Genomic DNA, 19,071 nt, shown 5'->3' with positions numbered 1-19,071 from the left:
TTAATCAGTTATTCTACGCTCTGGCACATTTAGACGAGAGTGCTCTGATATCGCAGTAGATAGACAGAGTGAACTTACCAACACACCCAAAATAATGTATTTACAAAACCAAAAGTAAAAGACACAAAAACGAAATGTAAGAAAGGGAAGCATAGAAATAGCTCACATAGAACAAATCTACCGCTTCTTAGACTTGCCTTCAACGAGATTGACATATCTATAACTCACATTTCTATGTGCATTTGGTCAGTCTCCCAGAAAGTTACATATTGCAGCTTTAAATATTGTATTAATCAAATGTAAAAAAAATACAAAAAAAATGTCATATTAAAATATATCACATTACACATTTAGTAATGGCAGAATGATATTTTGACTTCATGCTCAGTAACACTTTTATATGACTTAAGTACATTATTTTATCAATAGGAGCGGGGAAAAAGGTGCTTGTTGTTGTGCATTGATAAGCACACCAAAGCACAACAATGTCTGCATTAATGATAAGTAATCAAATATAGGTGGCACTTCTAAAAGCCTTTTTCACACAATAGCTGCTGAATTTGCGACATAACTTTTCTTTAATTTTGATCAGTAACAAGTAGAGTTGCAAAGGGTCATAAATTTGCCAAAAATGTTCCATGGGAAGTTAAGCCCGGGAATTTGGAGAATTCTGCTTAAATTCATCAAAAAAGTTAGCTTATAACAGTGAACCTTTTTGTGGGATACACATAAGGCAATTCTAGGTCTCGTGGCATATTTTGGTTCAATGGAATTGCAACCCTCTGCATGCACAGTGCATTCTTCCATCACATGTGCAGTGCACTCCTCCATCACATGTACAGCTGATTCTCAAGATCTTGCACACATGAGCCAAGGACTACATGCTTTCTGGTAAGTTTGATTACAATACTAGGTGGGGTGAATATATTTTATATGACATACATTATTTTTTGTTGACTAGTAAATAGTAGCCTACAGCAAAGTGTGTTTAAATCATTTCTAACTTGTTAACAATTTCTGCTAGTTCATTTTTGCTACCATGTGGGTTTTAGCTTGCTTGAGTTTGCTAACTGAGGAGTGTTAATTCACCTCTTTCCATACATGTTTAATTTTAAAACATTTATTTTACAATGAAGTTGTTTAATCTAACTGCTTAACAATTTATCTGAACATGGAATTGTATTTGTTTTTTTTGCAATTTTTTTCCTCGTCTTTACAAGAAAATGACACGCAATTGCTCAAGCAATTTCTCCAACTGTCAACACATTCAAATGAATAGAGGACATCTACCTGGAGACGCGTTGGTTGGGAATTGTGTGGAGGTGCGCGTTCGTGTGTGTGGTTTCAGAGCTGCGTACCTACTGTATGTCACAATGGGACAGCGAACTATCGTGTCTCAGCATCTGTGGACTATGATTTACGCTTTAGGAGCAGGAGGACTAGCACTATCCACCGTTATAGTACGGATGAAGCCTGAGCTGGAATGTGAAGCTGAAGCTGGTTAGCCTTAGAAAATGTCTGTGCTATCCGGGATCTTTGGGACATCCCTACCCCATTGAAGTAGAACTTTAAAATGGTTAAGGTTAGTTAAAGGTTATGGTTAAGGTTATAGTAAGGGTATGTGTTAAGGATAGGGTTTAAGGGAACGTCCCAAGGACCCTGGATAGTACTGACCAAAATCCTTTGTAGATCCAGGCAGAGATATTTTTGATTAGATGGGAAACTCCATTGGAAGGAGTAAATGGGAGTCAATTGGGCACTAGCTTGAAATCTCAACATTAACATGAATAACGTGAAGCTAAAACATTACAAATATTTTCCAGAGACGTGAGATAATTAACTTGTTCTCTGTAATATCATATAGCTTTGAAATCGTGACATTACATACTTAAAAGGAAAATAATAGGCAGGTTTCTCAACTCATGGTGCCTTTAATTATTATTATTTTTAATATAACCTTTATTTAACTAGGCAAGTCAGTTAAGAACAAATTCTTATTTACAATGACCGCCTAAACATCTGGGACATCTGGGAACTCTGAAAAAAACAAAGTCAAGTTCATGGTCAGTGATCTTCAGGTCGGAGAGTCAGAGTTGTAAAAGGATGCCAGTGTTTCCAACTTGGAATTCAGAGTTGTATGACCGTTTAAAACGATTTTCCCAGTTGGAGATAGTTTTTTCCACGAGTTCCCAGTTGATTTGAACTCACTGAAGTCGGAAGTTGAAGATTTCCGAGTAGATATGAACAAGGCATCGTACCTTTTAAGAAACGATTACGTGACAATTCCCTTAGCAACTGAGTGACGCAGTATGACAACGGGAACACGATTGGTCTACAGTCTGCTGGGCGGAGCATTAATTTACCGATGGATTCTTATTTCCTCCTTTTCTAATATCTCTGGTAGATCCATCTTGCATCTTATGTGCGCAAAGGCCCTACAAATGTGTAAACTCTGATTGGACGAGCAAGAACGACAAAAGCACCCACTGTAGCCAATCAACGCACACACCAAACAAGTACACTCGAATCAGATTGGACCGTTGTCACTCTTGGGCTGCTGGCAATGCTCATATAGTCGCATTCTACGAAAGATCTTTGAAATTGGATCACATACCGGTACATCACCACTAGCTACCTTAATTGACTCAAAGGTGAGTGAACATCAATGTTACTACCAAAGAACGATATTAATAATCATATAATTTTTATTTTTGAGTATTTTCTTGACTGATTCAGAACACTCCATCATTCCTCACGCGTGGCGCTTGAACATCATAGCGCTCTGTCTCTTTCCTACTTTTTCTAATCTATTACAGTGTTATGTTATAGGGTTCATTGATTGTGTGGTGTCATGTACAGTGACTTGACCATCTGAAACAATTGAGTGACATGAACGAGCATGATGAAATACAATTTACAGTAGCATCATCCGTCGCGCCAAGGTAGCCTACTGTAGCCAACGCGGACAATGGTGGAGTCATATTACGCTGGTTTGGGATGAACCGGGCAATGTCCCGTCAAGTCATCGGGCGAATGTGGGGCGGGAGGAGCGCCTATCTCATATGGTAATCTGCGCCGATTGGTCATGGTGTCAACATGGCAGAATGGTGCATCGTCCAGAAACATACAACATCTCTTTTCCATGAAATAAATGTTGACTCTTCAAACTAGTTTTCATTGGGAAGGCAGATAAATCTTTTTTTTTTCAAAAGCAATCACTTTTGTTTTTAGGCGTCTTCTCTATCGGCCAGAGTGGAGCACCTGGCTCACGACCGGGACCCATTCCTGTTCCAAAACTAATGCAATCACTTTTAACCCGGTGTAAACTCCTCCCACTAGGGTAACCCGGGCCAGATAAACGAACCTCCTCAGTGTAAAATGCGGCGATTGCATCATCTATCTCATAAACATTTTGTAGCCTAACAAAAAGTATAATTTGACATGCTGGTGAATGGAAGATGTATGGCATTTAGTAGCCTACGACGGAAGGGAAAAAAGTGTTGCTTACAATAGAAAGGAGACATAATAGCAGCTATCAATTTGATGTCAGAATTTATCTTTAGATCTAATGTTACTTAAGTGTTTTTTAATAGTTTAGTCTGTATAACGGTGTAGGTTCCGTCCCTCTCTTCGCCCCAACCCGGGCTCGAACCAGGGACCCTTGCACACATCAACAACTGACACCCCACGAAGCAACGTTACCCATCGCGCCACAAAAGCCACGGCCCTTGTGACGCAAGGGGAAACCCTACTTCAAGTCTCAGAGCGAGTGACGTCACCGATTGAACTGCTACTAGCGCACACCACCGCTAACTAACTAGCCATTTCACATCGGTTACACTCACCCCCCCCTTTGACCTCCTCCTTTTCCGCAGCAACCAATGATCCGGGTCAACAGCATCAACGTAACAGTGTAGGTTCTGTCCCTCTCTTCGCCCCAACCCAGGCTCAAACCAGGGACCCTTGCACACATCAACAACTGACACCCACCGAAGCATCGTTACCCATCGCGCCACAAGAGCCACGGCCCTTGCAACACAAGGGGAAACCCTACTTCAGGTCTCAGAGTGAGTGACGTCTCTGATTGAAATGCTATAAGCGCACCACCGCTAACTAACTAGCCATTTCACATCGGTCACATCGGGGTGTCAGTTGTTGATGTGTGCAAGGGTCCCTGGTTCGAGCCCGGGTTGGGGCGAAGAGAGGGACGGAACCTACACTGTTACATCTGCACAGGTTTGTCTGTGCACTTTTTATTACAGGTTTGTCTGTCCACTTTATCTAATGCTGAATAGATGACTGACACTTGAACAGATTGACACTAAACCTATAATCAATAACTAGAATCATAAATGGTATGGCAACTGCTTGGCCTCTGACCGCAAGGCACTACAGAGGGTAGTGTGTACGGCCCAGTACATCACTGGGGCCAAGCTTCCTGTCATCCAGGACCTCTATACCAGGCGGTGTCAGAGGAAAGCCCTAAAAATGACCAAAGACTCCAGCCACCCTAGTCATAGACTGTTCTCTCTGCTACCGCACGGCAAGCAGTACCGGATCGCCAAGTCTAGGTCCAAAAAGGCTTTTTAACAGCTTCTACCCACAAGCCATAAGACTCCTGAACAACTAATTCAATTGTTACCCGGACAAATTAGCATTGACCCACCCCCCACCTCCATTTTTACGGTGCTGCTACTTTCTGTTTATTATCTATGCCTAGCCACTTTACCTCTACCTACATGTACATATTACCTCGACTAACCTGTGCCCACACTCACTGATGCTGTACCGGTACCCCCTATATATATATAGTCTCGCTACTGTTATTTTAAAAACATATATTTTTTTTTACTTCAGTTTAATTAGTAAATACTTTCTTAACACAAATTTTTCTTAAAACTGCATTGTTGGGTAAGGGCTTATAAGTAAGCATTTCACAGTAAGGTCTACATCTGTTGTATTCGGCGCATGTGACAAATACAATTTGATTAGATTTTTTGAAATATGTATACACTATTAAATCAGTACTGGCTAGATAGTGTAGCCTTTAATTGCAAAACATTTTACATTTGCAAATGGTATATTGGATTGTGGGAAATGACGTGCTTTAAATCCCACTGTGTAGACTGATGTAAGACCAGTGCATTCTGGTTTTGCCTTTAGATAGTAGTTCTCCCTTTATAGGATAAATGTAGGAAAACATAATTTTTTAAATGATCCAATATAGCTGGCAGACTAAATTACTATTCATTGAGGCTAAATTCACAATCTGGCACTCATACCATCAGGGCCACCTAATCATCCCCAGCTTCCAATTGGCTCATTCATCTCCCCTCCTCTCCCCTGTATCTATTCCCCAGGTCATTGCTGTAAATGAGAATGTGTTCAGTCAACTTTCCTGGTAAAATAAGGGTTAAATAAGTACAAGAAAAAACTAATATGATCCTTGGAAAAATGTGTAAGACATCATTTAGTCTGTCAGAAAGCCCTATCAGTTTACCTATAGCAGGGATGGGCAACTGGTGGCCCCCCGTTTGTAGGCCACAGATCAATTCTCTTCGCATTCAAGAGGGGGACTGCTAAAATGTTTTGCTTGCAAGTAGAGAGTGGGCAGGGCACTCAACAAAATGTACCCTAGGTCCCCCAAAAGGCTAGGACCGGCTCTGACTTCATGTTTGGGTATGGATGGATGGATGGGTACGCAGACCCGCAATCCACTGCGGCCCCTCAATGATGAATTCAGATTTTTTTTGTGGCCCAGAACCATTCAAAGTTTCCCATCCCTGACCTATAGATAGGCTATTCTAAAGTGGTACAGTTCTCCGAGACCTCACTGTTTACGCATTGTGTTCAATACATATTTTCCCAGTCGGAGCCCAGTTGTCTTGAACGCACTGAATTGTGAGATTTCCGAGTTTCCAGTTGTTTTGAACACAGCAGAAGTCATGCTGGTTGGACAACATGGCCAATGTATTCAACCTTTTCTGCTCCATGGTGTTGCGTGTGAATTTTTATGCTTTTAAGCTTGGAAAAGAGACCCTATCAGACAGATGTTTTAAATCCTTAAACCCAGACTTGGATCACACACCCTCTCCACTGAATAGGTGGCAGGGGAGCAAGCTCTGTACTGGTGGTGCCCCGATCCCGCAGCTGAATCAACTTTAGGAGACGGCCCTGGCACTTGCTTGACTTTCTTGGGTGCCCTGAAGCCTTCTTCTCAACAATTGAACCGCTCTCCTTGAAGTTCTTGATGATCCGATAAATGGTTGATTTAGGTGCAATCTTACTGGCAGCAATAACCTTTCCTGTTGAAGCCCTTTTTGTGCAAAGCAATGATGACGGCACGTGTTTCCTTGGTGGTAACCATGGTTGACAGAGGAAGAACAATGATTCCAAGCACCACCCTCCTTTTGAAGCTTCCAGTCTGTTATTCGAACTCAGTCAGCATGACAGATTGATCTCCAGCCTTGTCCTCGTCAACACTCACACCTGTGTTAACGAGATAATCACTGACATGATGCCAGCTGGTCCTTTTGTGGCAGGGCTGAAATGCAGTGGAAATGTTTTTTTGGGGATTCAGTTCATTTGCACGGCAGAGGGACTTTGCAATTAATTGCAATTCATCTGATCACTCTTCATAACATTCGGGAGTATATGCAAATTGCCATCATACAAACTGAGGCAGCAGAGCTGGTGAAAATTAATATTTGTGTCATTCTCAAATCTTTTGGCCACGACTGTACATTAAAATATTATGGATAAGAGCAAGAATGTTTTTATTTGTCAAAACTGCAGTTGATCTTTGATCATCATGTCACCAGAATAAGACAGAATAAGACTCAACATTTATTGGAAAGGAGCATCAAGCTCATACCATTCACTTTCACCACCATGTGAAGTTCATCATCATTTATTTAATCTGTAGCCTAATTTAAGTTGCATGGTTTCCTGAGTGGTAGTGGGAGGACCCCACACCATGTCATCGGGTGACTTCAAGTTTACTTCGATATGATGGTTATTATATCCATATTTGCCCATAAAGGCATTTCCACCCCTATTTATAGCATAATACATTTTACAGACACAAAAATAATCACCATATAATAGGTTATGCTCAGCCAGGCAGAGGAGAAGCTGCTGTGTTCTGTTTGTTAACAACTTAACCAGCAGCTTTGGTAGGCTACTTATGTTTAAACCAAACGCTTTCAGTGCCGTTGTACTCGCAGGAAAAGATGTCGGACCACTGTCCAGTGATAATAGATATTTAATTGAGTTGTTTACCCACACAATCTGACATTTTAAAGGCCCAGTGCAGTCAAAACATGATTTCTCTGTGTTTTATATCTATTTTCACACTATGAAGTTGGAATAATACTGTGAAATCGTGATAAGTGTTTAGTGTAAGAGCTGAATGAAAAGAACGCCTGAAATTTCAGCCTGTTTTGGTGGGATGGAGTTTTGGCCTTCCATGGTGACATCACCATGCGGTAGTTTAGTTAATAGACCAATAAGAACGCGTTCCAAACCTCTCTGCCAAACCTCTCCACTCAGACCACTCGTAGACAGTCCTTCTTGCTTGAGAAATTGCCCTTTGCTAAGAAGCTATTTTTGTTTCTTTTTGACAATTTTAATTCAAAACAATCACAGTAAGGTTCTTTGCACTCTGGGAGGTGGACACTGTGGGGTTGTCAACTGTGATGGAGAGGTCTTGGAGCGGGCAGGCCTTTCCCAGGAGGAAGAGCAGCTCCATTTTGTTGAGCTTGAGGTGGTGGGTCGACATCCAAGCTGAGATATCTGCCAGACACGCAGAGATACGTGTCGCCACCTGGGTATCAGAAGGGGGGAAGGAGAAAGGTAGTGGAGTGTCATCCGCATAGCAGTGATAGGACAGACCATGTGAGGATATGATGGAGCCGAGTGACTTGGTGTATAGTGAGAAGAGGAGAAGGCCTAGAACCAAGGCCTCCTCCAACCCTAGGGGCTGAGTGGTTAGGGTTGGAGGAGAGGGAGATCATCAGGGTAGGGGCTGAGTGGCTAGGGTTGGAGGAGAGGGAGATCATCAGGGTAGGGGATGAGTGGGTAGGGTTGGAGGAGAGGGAGATCATCAGGGTAGGGGCTGAGTGGTTAGGGTTGGAGGAGAGGGAGATCATCAGGGTAGGGGCTGAGTGGCTAGGGTTGGAGGAGAGGGAGATCATCAGGGTAGGGGGAGAGGGCTAGGGTTGGAGGAGAGGGAGATCATCAGGGTAGGGATGAGTGGCTAGGGTTGGAGGAGAGGGAGATCATCAGGGTATGGGATGAGGGGTTGGAGGAGAGGGAGATCATCAGGGTAGGGGGAGAGGGCTAGGGTTGGAGGAGAGGGAGATCATCAGGGTAGGGGGAGAGGGCTAGGGTTGGAGGAGAGGGAGATCATCAGGGTATGGGATGAGGGGTTGGAGGAGAGGGAGATCATCAGGGTAGGGGCTGAGTGGCTAGGGTTGGAGGAGAGGGAGATCATCAGGGTAGGGGGAGAGGGCTAGGGTTGGAGGAGAGGGAGATCATCAGGGTATGGGATGAGGGGTTGGAGGAGAGGGAGATCATCAGGGTAGGGGCTGAGTGGCTAGGGTTGGAGGAGAGGGAGATCATCAGGGTAGGGGGAGAGGGCTAGGGTTGGAGGAGAGGGAGATCATCAGGGTATGGGATGAGGGGTTGGAGGAGAGGGAGATCATCAGGGTAGGGGCTGAGTGGCTAGGGTTGGAGGAGAGGGAGATCATCAGGGTAGGGGGAGAGGGCTAGGGTTGGAGGAGAGGGAGATCATCAGGGTATGGGATGAGGGGTTGGAGGAGAGGGAGATCATCAGGGTAGGGCTGAGTGGCTAGGGTTGGAGGAGAGGGAGATCATCAGGGTAGGGGGAGAGGGCTAGGGTTGGAGGAGAGGGAGATCATCAGGGTATGGGATGAGGGGTTGGAGGAGAGGGAGATCATCAGGGTAGGGCTGAGTGGCTAGGGTTGGAGGAGAGGGAGATCATCAGGGTAGGGGCTGAGTGGCTATGGTTGGAGGAGAGGGAGATCATCAGGGTAGGGGCTGAGTGGCTAGGGTTGGAGGAGAGGGAGATCATCAGGGTAGGGACTGAGTGGCTAGGGTTGGAGGAGAGGGAGATCATCAGGGTAGGGGGTGAGTGGCTAGGGTTGGAGGAGAGGGAGACAGAAAAGGGGGAAAAAAGTAGTGATCAGAGACCTGGAGGGGGTTGTAATGAGATTAGTAGGAGAACACAGACCTGGAGGGGGTTGTAATGAGATTAGTAGGAGAACACAGACCTGGAGGGGGTTGTAATGAGATTAGTAGGAGAACACAGACCTGGAGGGGGTTGTAATGAGATTAGTAGGAGAACACAGACCTGGAGGGGGTTGTAATGAGATTAGTAGGAGAACAGAGACCTGGAGGGGGGTTGTAATGAGATTAGTAGGAGAACACAGACCTGGAGGGGGGTTGTAATGAGATTAGTAGGAGAACACAGACCTGGAGGGGGTTGTAATGAGATTAGTAGGCGAACACAGACCTGGAGGGGGTTGTAATGAGATTAGTAGGCGATTGGGTGTTTGCAAGCTAAGAAAATGTTAAGTGCGTTGGGATCTGTACGAGATTATCTCGATTCATGAGTTTGAACTCCATCAATTTAGTAAGAATGTCTTACTTTCCTGGACCCTTTTACTTCATATGTGATTACTGATTATCACATATCATGGTCTGTCAGTCACGAGAGTAGGGATGTGAAGGCTTTTAAAACATTCAGAAATGCAAGAGCCTTAAAATGATACAGTTGAGTTTTGCTTGTTTTAGTGCTCTTGAATGTTAGTGCTCTTGAATACAGATGGCCAATCCAGTTGAGTATGAACAGAATGTACAAATGAACCCTGGACAGAGCATTGTTCCCCACATTGGACCTTTGTTTGGTCAAAGTTGCTGTACATTTTGTCCATTTTGACCTGTTAGGCTTTCTACACCATCGTTCCCACCTGCAATCCCTGAGAAGACTGCTATTTCAAAAGTACTTTGCTTATCTGTTCAAGCTGTACAGAAAGGGAGAGTTGTCATTGTTATCCAATAGAGTAATCAGGATAAGTCGTGTGTGTCTGTGTATGCAGAGCTAGGCTAATCGGACCTTTTAAAAGAGACCCACAGGCAGAGACCGAGGTTTCGTGCTTTACACTCTAGTCTCTGCAGTGCGTAGCCTGTATAGGCAACCTGTGTGAAAGTCTGGGTTGCAGTGTGTAGGCCTGTTGGGGGAGCGTTCCATTCTCCCTGGCAGTATTCACCTGAACATATCTTGGCTTGTCCTTGTTATGTAAGGACAGGAATGGTAATAATGTATACATAAACGGAATGTAACCACATTGGGTGTGTTATTTTTCATAGATCTGCATATTAGCTGAGAAGGGTAGTACATTTTACTACGACTGTGGCTCAGTTGGTAGAGCATGGTGTTTACAACGCCAGGGTTGTGGGTTCGATTCCCACGGGGGACCAGTACGGAGAAAAAATTATGAAATGTATGCATTCACTACTGTAAGTCGCTCTGGATAAGAGCGTCTGCTAAATGACTAAAATCAAAAATGTCTCTTCTCCCTCCATCCTCTCTCTCTCAGGTGAGCCATGTCGTCGGTTCTCTCCAGCATAGACTCTGTGGGCGCCGTGCCCTCCGTCTGCCCCAACGCACAGGCCAACGGAGTGGCTGCCATTTTGAAAGGGGGGTCCAAGGTCAACGGAGAAGCCATGTTGAACGTCCACAAGCTCTCCATGAATGGATCGGCTCAAGTGAACGGGGACGGTGCTGGCCATAAGGCCCAGAATGGGTCGGTCCATGTGAACGGGCTCGAGGGGGAGAACGATCTAGAGAGGACAGCCGCAGGCGTGGAGGAGAGGCAGTGGATCCGTCCCGACTTGCCCAGCAAATGCACTTGGAAACTGGGCGGGTCTTCCGTAGAGTCCCCTCACTGCCGCTCTGAACTGTGAGTCACATCTCCATAGCAGAACCAGAGTATTTCCACATTCTGCTGATCCTCCCTCCTCTTTGAACACATACAGTGCATTCGGAAACTATTCAGACCTGTTGACTTTTTCCACATTTAGTTACGTTACAGCCTTATTCTAAAATGGATAAAAACAAATGTTTTCCTCATCAATCTACACACAATACACCATAATGACAAAGCAAAAACTGTTTTTTAGAAATTGTATTCAAAATAAGAAACTGAAATATGACATTTACATAAGGATTCAGACCATTTACTCAGTACTTTGTTAAAGCACCTTTGGCAGCGATTACAGGCTAAAGTCTTCTTAGGTATGACGCTACAAGCTTGGCACACCTGTATTTGGGGAGTTTCTCCCATTCTTCTCTGCAGATCCTCTCAAACTCTGTCAGGTTGGATGGGGAGCATCGTTACACAGCTATTTTCAGGTCTCTCCAGAGATGTTCAATCGGGTTCAAGTCCAGGCTCTGGCTGGGCCACTCAAGGACATTCAGAGACTTGTCCCGAAGCCACTCCTGTGTTGTCTTAACTGCGTGCTTAGGGTCGTTGTCCTGTTGAAAGGTGAACCTTCGCCCCAGTCTGAGGTCCTGAGCACTCTGGAAGCAGGTTTTCATCAAGGATCTCTCTGTACTTTGCTCCGTTCATCTTTCTCTCAATCCTAACTAGTCTCCCAGTCCCTGCCGCTGAATTCAATCCCCACAGCATGATGCTGCCACCACCATGCTTCACCGTAGGGATGGTGCCAGGTTTCCTCATGACGTGACGCTTGGCATTCAAGCCAAAGAGTTCAATCTTGGTTTCATCTGACCAGAGAATCTTGTTTGTCATGGTCTGAGTCCTTTAGGTGCCTTTTGGCCAAAGCGGGCTGTCATGTGCATTTTGCTGCGGAGATGCTTACGTCTGGCCACTCTACCATAAAGGCCTGATTGGTGGAGTGCTGCAGAGATGGTTGTCCTTCTGGAAAGTTCTCCCACCTCCACAAAGGAACTCTTGAGCTCTGTCAAAATGTGACAATTGGGTTCTTGGTCACCTCCCTGACCAAGGCCCTTCTCCCCCTCTTGCTCAGTTTGACCGGGCGCCCAGCTCTAAGAAGAGTCTTGGTGGTTCCAAACTTCTTCATTTATGAATGATGGAGGCCACTGTGTTCTTGGGGACCTTCAATGCTGCAGAAATGTTTTGGTACCCTTCCCCAGATATCGGAGGACTACAGACAATTCCTTCGACATCATGACTTGGTTTTTGCTCTGACATGCACTGTCAACTGTGGGACCTTATATAGACAGGTGTGTGCCTTTACAAATCATGTCCAATCAATTGGATTTCCACAGGTGGACTCATATCAAGTTGTAGAAACATCTCAAGGATGATCAATGGAAACAGGATGCACCTGAGCTCAATTTTGAGTCTCATAGCAAAGGGTCTGAATATTTATGTAAATAAGGTATGTGTTTTATATTTTTAATACATTTGCAAACATTTCTATCAACCTGTTTTTGCTTTGTCATTATGGGGTATTGTGTGTAGATTGATGAGGATTTTTATTTTATTTAATCCATTTTAGAATAAGGCTGTAACGTAACAAAATATGGAAAAAGTCAAGGGGTCTGAGTACTTTCCGAATGCACTGTATAGTTTACATAGTTCCCTTACTCCACTAATTTCCCTTGCTTTGTAGCTAAGATATAGTCACCAGCTTGCTTCACTTGAACGGAGAAAAAAGAACCAAGATAGCCCAGCCCCTTGTGCTTTTATGTGTCTCATTTTGTTGAGCAACAACATTAAAAGCAGGATGTTGTTTTGACTTGCAAGAATTTGATATTTAGCCTGGCTCCATTTTCCTGCGTAATGACACACCTGAAAGGGCCAGAGCCACAGAGAGGACCCAGGAGTGAGGAAGGGTTGGGCAAAAGATGTTTGGTGTTTCACCATGACATAGCAATTTTAGGATTGTTTCCAGCAACACTGAAGTGAGCTGGCATTTTGGCCTAAGGAAAAGGGTATGTGCGTGTGCATTTCTCTGGCACAGTCTGGCTGTTTGACACTGTAGTCTCTCCACTCAATAAATATAAGTTGTTATTTATTTTTATTTTATTTCACCTTTATCTAACCAGGTAGGCTAGTTGAGAACAAGTTCTCATTTACAACTGCGACCTGGCCAAGATGAAGCATAGCAATTCGACACATACAACAACACAGTTACACATGGAATAAACAAAACATACAGTCAATAATACAGTAGAACAAAAGAAAACAAAAAGTCTATATACAGTGAGTGCAAATGAGGTAAGTTAAGGCAATAAATAGGCCATGGTGGCAAAGTAATTACAATATAGCAATTAAACACTGGAATGGTAAATGTGCAGAAGATGAATGTGCAAGTAGAGATACTGGGGTGCAAAGGAGCAAGATAAATAAATAAATACAGTATGGGGATGAGGTAGGTATATAGATGGACTGTTTACAGATGGGCATTGTGCAGTGATCTGTGAGCTGCTCTGACAGCTGGTGCTTAAAGCTAGTGAGGGAGATATGATTCTCCAGCTTCAGAGATTTTTGCAGTTCGTTCCAGTCATTGGCAGCAGAGAACTGGAAGGAAAGACGACCAAAGGAGGAATTGGCATTGGGGGTGACCAGAGAGATATACCTGCTGGAGCGCGTGTTACAGGTGGGTGCTGCTATGGTGACCAGTGAGCTGAGATAAGGCGGGGCTTTACCTAGCAGAGACTTGTAGATGACCTGTAGCCAGTGGGTTTGGCGACGGATATGTAATGAGGGCCAACCAACGAGAGCGTACAGTTCGCAATGGTGGGTAGTGTATGGGGCTTTGGTGACAAAACGGATGGCACTGTGATAGACTGCATCCAGTTTGTTGAGTAGGATGTTGGAGGCTATTTTATAGATGACATCACCGAAGTCGAGGATCGGTAGGATGGTCAGTTTTACGAGGATATGTTTGGCAGCATGAGTGAAGGATGCTTTGTTGCGATATAGGAAGCTGATTCTAGATTTAATTTTGGATTGGAGGTGCTTAATGTGAGTCTGGAAGGAGAGTTTACAGTCTAACCAGACACCTAGGTATTTGTAGTTGTCCACATATTCTAAGTCAGAACTGTCCAGAGTAGTGATGCTGGACGGGCAGGCAGGTGCGTGCAGCGATCGGTTGAAGAGCATTCATTTAGTTTTACTTGCGTTTAAGAGCAGTTGGAGGCCACGGAAGGAGAGTTGTTATATAAGTTATCAACAACTCAGTGCTGCCTGCCACATGCACAGGCGTGTTTGTCTCACTGACAAACAGAATCCATAGGCTACAGTACCATGTTACAAAACTCTGTCCCAAAGATTTCATGATACAGAGGTTACCCTGTTACAAAAGTAGCCAAATTACACAACTGTAACAACATTCAAGAAGATACACTACATGACCAAAGGTATGTGGACACCTGCTCGTCGAACATCTCATTCCAAAATCATGGGCATTAATATGGAGTTAGTTCCCCCTTTGCTGCTATAACATCCTCCACTTTTCTGGGAAGGCTTTCCACTAGACGTTGGAACATTGCTGCGGGGACTGATGTTGGGCGATGAAGCTTGGCTCGCAGTCAGCGTTCTAATTCATTCCAAAGGTGTTCGATGGGGTTGAGGTCAGGGCTCTGTGCAGGCCAGTCAAGTTCTTCCATACTGATCTCGACAAACCATTTCTGTATGGACCTCGCTTTGTGCATGGGGGCATTGTCATGCTGAAACAGGAAAGGGCCATCCCCAAACTGTTGTCACAAAGTTGGAAGCACAGAATCGTCTAGAATATCATTGTATGCCGTAGCGTTAAGATTTCCTTTCACTGGAACTAAGGGGCCCGGACCATGAAAAACAGCCCCAGACTATTATTCCTCCTTCACCAAACTTTACAGTTGGCATTATGCATTGGGGCAGGTAGTGTTCTCCTGGCATCCGCCAAACCCAGATTCGTCTGTCAGACTGCCAGATGGTGAAGCGTGATTCATCACTCCAGAGAACATGTTTCCACTTCTCTAGAGTCCAATGGCGGCAAGCTTTATACCACTCCAGCCGACGCTTGGCATTGCTCATGGTGATCTTAGGCTTGTGTGCGGCTGCTCGGCCATGGAAAACCATTTCATGAAACTCCTGACGAACAGTTCTTGTGTTGACGTTAGCAGTCCTGTTCTGTGAGCTTGTGTGGCTTACCACTTCGCGGCTGAGCCGTTGTTGCTCCTAAACGTTTCGTCTTCGCAATAACAGTACTTACAGTTGACCGGGGCAGCTCTAGCAGGCCAGAAGTATGACGAACTAACTTGTTGGAAAGGTAGCATCCTATGACGGTGCCACGTTGAAAGTCACTGAGCTCTTTAGTAAGGCCATTCTACTGCCAATGTTTGACTATGGAGATTGCATGGCAGAGTGCTCAATTTTATACACCTGTCAACAACAGGTGTGGCTGAAATAGCCGAATACACTAATTTGAAGTGGTGTCCACATACCTTTTTATATATAGTGTACTTTGGAGCAAATGTACCCATGTTTACAGAGCATTTGACAAATACAATTTCATTTCATTTGTTTTTGTTGCCTTTCCTTGGCTATTTGGGAATGATCCATGTTTTTTCTGTGTATATTAACTGAGTTTCCATCCCATACTCGCGTCTCAGGACTGAAGCCCCCAGCATTCTACCCAACATCCTCGGGAAGATCGGAGACACACCTCTGGTCCGCATGAACAAGATCCCCAAAGCCTTTGGCCTTAAGTGTGAACTCTGTGAGTATTTACACATGCACACACAGTCATGTTATGACACACACAGTCAACCTTGAAGGCATGACACACAGTCAACACACACAGCATGGCACCCACTTAGCATATTGACACTAGCCAAAAGACAACCAGATAAAGGCAATGTCTGTATTTGCACTTCCTTGTTTGTGTCAACATGATGGAAATACAGTAACTTATCTGGCTGTGTCATTTTTAACTCACATTTTCTGTTCCCCCCCCAAAAAACTGTGCAAGGGTGTTTGATTTACAAATTGTGGACGATCAGCTGTCTTCCCCAGAGCAGTTATATGTTTTAAAGCATAAATCCATAAATCCAGTAGTAGAGGACATGACAAAGAGGGAGGGATCGAGAGAGAGGAAGGAGCGAGGGTTAGGAGAAATGGAGAGAGGGAGAAGGAGAAAGAAATGGGTACATGGCAATGAAATAAAGACAGAGGGATAAAATAGAAGTGAGGGAGAATGAAATAATTGACCAAAGAAGAGTGCAAGAGCGAGGTAGAGGAGGCTCTCTAGACTCCTCCTGTAGTACAGTTTAGCTGTGAACGCTTACCCTTTATTATACTGTCATTACTTCAAAGTAAACATAAGGGTATCACATAGCCTCCTTGCCTGACATTACAGTCCACTAGGCTTCAGTGTATGATGGTAGGGGTCTTGTTTGAAGTAGGTTATTCCACTCTGGGTGGAGGGGGGTATGGTAACCGGAAAGACCCTCTGCTCTGTGGCAATCGGTGACCTTCTGAGGGCCACTGTAGCAAGGTGGGGTGGGAGGGGTGGCAGGAGAGGGGCGAGGTCTTGCATCAGGTGCCACTAGGCAGGATTGTGACGGTCACAAGGTTTGGGAAGTCTTGGGAAGTCAGGATGTCGATTCTGAGGGAAATGTTCCCGTCATTACCTAATAGCATCTGTTGTTCTTGTTAAAGACCAGTTATTCTGCACGGCGACTAGCTAGCTCAGACAGACCCTTGTTTTTTCTCTGATGAATTGGTACAGTTGACCAATGACCGGTAAAGTACAGTAATATTAGACTTAATAATAGTGCCGTTTGGTACCACCCTCCATGTCGGGGATGTTTTGAGTTCACTGCATGGGAACCATGTCACGGTCCTCGGTCTAAATCCTTCCCCTCTCGCCAGTGTCTGTTTTTTATGGGCCTGATTGTTTAGAGTCAATCTCTGGTTGATTCACATGGCTTAGTGGGACAAAGAGGCCTGTTTCCATGGTACTTCCATGGATTTTCACGTGATTCAGATGTACTTTTTGGCTGTCCATAGTGGATTTGGGGCAGTTTGGAATCTGTGCCAATCGGCTATTGTACTTGTGTACGTGTGAAAGGGAGAGTGGGTGTGGTATGTGTGCGGACCTTTGGATGACCCCCCCCCATTTTCCAAATCGGCTCATGGGGGCTCAGTCTCTTCCCATGATCCCCCCCTGCCTGGGGCAACTTCTACTGTAATCCCTTGTGTTGTTAAGGGGCTTTATAGTTAGCTTGTACATAGGGGATTTTAGTTTCAGTCCTTTCTGTGCTATTAAAAGATCTTAAGTGTTTTCTAAATTGGTTTGTTTTGCACATATGTTGTTACGCTTAAGTAAACGGTAACATGAGCCAGCACAGTACATTTTCATTATTCAACATTTCCTCACACGTTACCACACTGTCTCTCTTTCTTTCTTTCTGTCTGTGTGTGTGTGTGTGTGTGTGTGTGTGTGTGTGTGTGTGTGTGTGTGTGTGTGTGTAGTGGCCAAGTGTGAGTTCTTTAACGCAGGGGGAAGTGTGAAGGACCGTATCAGTCTAAGGATGGTGGAGGATGCAGAGAGAGATGGGATCCTCAAACCAGGAGACACCATCATCGAGCCCACCTCTGGCAACACAGGTACAAGTGTGTGAGACGAGAGAGAGAGAGCCAGCCAAGGCCCTCTCTGTGGAACTGGCTATGTGACTCACAGCAGAAAGATTACACCCCAGTCAAAGGGTTTATGTGTACACGTGTGTGTGTGTGCGTTTTAAAATGAGTTTTGCCTGGTGTGATCACTGAGACCTCCCAGCCTACCTTTGACATTAGGATCCACTGTAGCCCTGTGTTGTGCAGTATGGTCTGTACTGCTGACATGACCTGCAGGTATTCACACCTGTATTCACACCTGTCCTCTCTCTCTCTCTTTGTGCTGCAGGTATTGGTCTAGCCCTGGCCTCTGCAGTTAAAGGCTATCGCTGCATCATCGTCATGCCTGAGAAGATGAGCATGGAAAAGGCGAGGCTGCTGTGTGTTCGTGTACGGTCGTGTCTGTGTCCATGCATAGGCCTTTGTTATGTAACTAACTGTAATCTGGTCTTGTGTTCCTCAGGTGGATGTGCTTAGAGCCTTGGGGGCGGAGATCGTGCGTACCCCAACCGCCGCCCGCTTTGATTCGCCGGAATCCCACGTGGGCGTGGCTTGGCGTCTGAAGAATGAGATTCCCAACTCTCATATCCTGGACCAGTACCGTAACCCTAGCAACCCCCTGGCCCACTACGACACCACTGCCGAGGAGATCCTGGAGCAGTGCGATGGTGTGTGTGTGTGTGTGTGTGATAGAGAAATTGAGTGAAGAATACCCTTTTCCTACTACTGTGCTAATAGACAAATCTTTCTGCGCCACTCTGCTCTTGCAGGTAAGGTGGACATGTTGGTGGCAGGAGCTGGCACAGGTGGCACCATCACTGGTATCGCCCGCAAGCTGAAGGAGAGATGCCCCAACATCAAGGTAGTGCACTGAGTCACAAACACAGTGCCCAAGATCTATAAGGCAATCTGACTTGCATGTTATTGCCCTGCCCTGTGTACTTTGTCTTGGAGAGACAATTCCAAATTCATTTAGCTGAACGTTTTTAGCAACAACGTCAATTTAAGACCCACAGGGTATTTCAGCCACACCTGTTGCTGACAGGTGTATAAAATCGAGCACACAGCCATGCAATCTCCATAGACAAACATTGGCAGTAGAATGGCCTTACTGAAGAGCTCAGTGACTTTCAACGTGGCACCGTCATAGGATGCCACCTTTCCAACAAGTCAGTTCGTCAAATGTCTGCCCTGCTAGAGCTGCCCCACTCAACTGTAAGTGCTGTTATTGTGAAGTGGAAATGTCATGGAACAACAACGGCTCAGCCGTGAAGTGGTAGGCCACACAAGCTCACAGAACAGAACCGCCAACGTCAGCACAATAACTGTTCGTCAGGAGCTTCATGAAATGGTTTTCCATGGCCCGAGCAGCCGCACACAAGCCTAAGAT

General features: G+C 45.0%; 1 protein-coding gene and 1 non-coding gene across 3 annotated transcripts in view; both read left to right on the top strand.

The window, feature by feature from the left end:
- The first annotated feature begins 821 nt into the window (after nucleotides 1-821).
- Nucleotides 822-19,071, top strand: part of LOC106582148 (cystathionine beta-synthase-like protein) — a 24,725-nt gene continuing 6,475 nt past the window's right edge. The window contains exons 1-7 of one of the 2 annotated variants that reach the window (XM_014164931.2): nucleotides 822-891; nucleotides 10,623-10,985; nucleotides 15,674-15,780; nucleotides 17,538-17,672; nucleotides 17,971-18,050; nucleotides 18,145-18,349; nucleotides 18,452-18,543. In XM_014164931.2, coding sequence (XP_014020406.1) covers nucleotides 10,630-10,985; nucleotides 15,674-15,780; nucleotides 17,538-17,672; nucleotides 17,971-18,050; nucleotides 18,145-18,349; nucleotides 18,452-18,543 — 975 coding nt within the window. In that variant the 5' untranslated portion in view covers nucleotides 822-891; nucleotides 10,623-10,629. Of the gene's footprint in view, nucleotides 892-2,360; nucleotides 2,652-10,622; nucleotides 10,986-15,673; nucleotides 15,781-17,537; nucleotides 17,673-17,970; nucleotides 18,051-18,144; nucleotides 18,350-18,451; nucleotides 18,544-19,071 lie in introns of those variants that run through there. The other variant, XM_014164933.2, reaches the window with a different exon arrangement.
- trnav-uac (transfer RNA valine (anticodon UAC)) lies at nucleotides 10,432-10,503 on the top strand. Its single transcript has one exon. It is a non-coding gene; the product is annotated as a tRNA-Val (tRNA).

This window comes from Salmo salar, chromosome ssa21 (genome assembly GCF_905237065.1).
Source record: "Salmo salar chromosome ssa21, Ssal_v3.1, whole genome shotgun sequence".
Lineage (NCBI taxonomy): Eukaryota > Metazoa > Chordata > Actinopteri > Salmoniformes > Salmonidae > Salmo > Salmo salar.
This window is presented reverse-complemented; position numbering and strand designations above follow the sequence as displayed.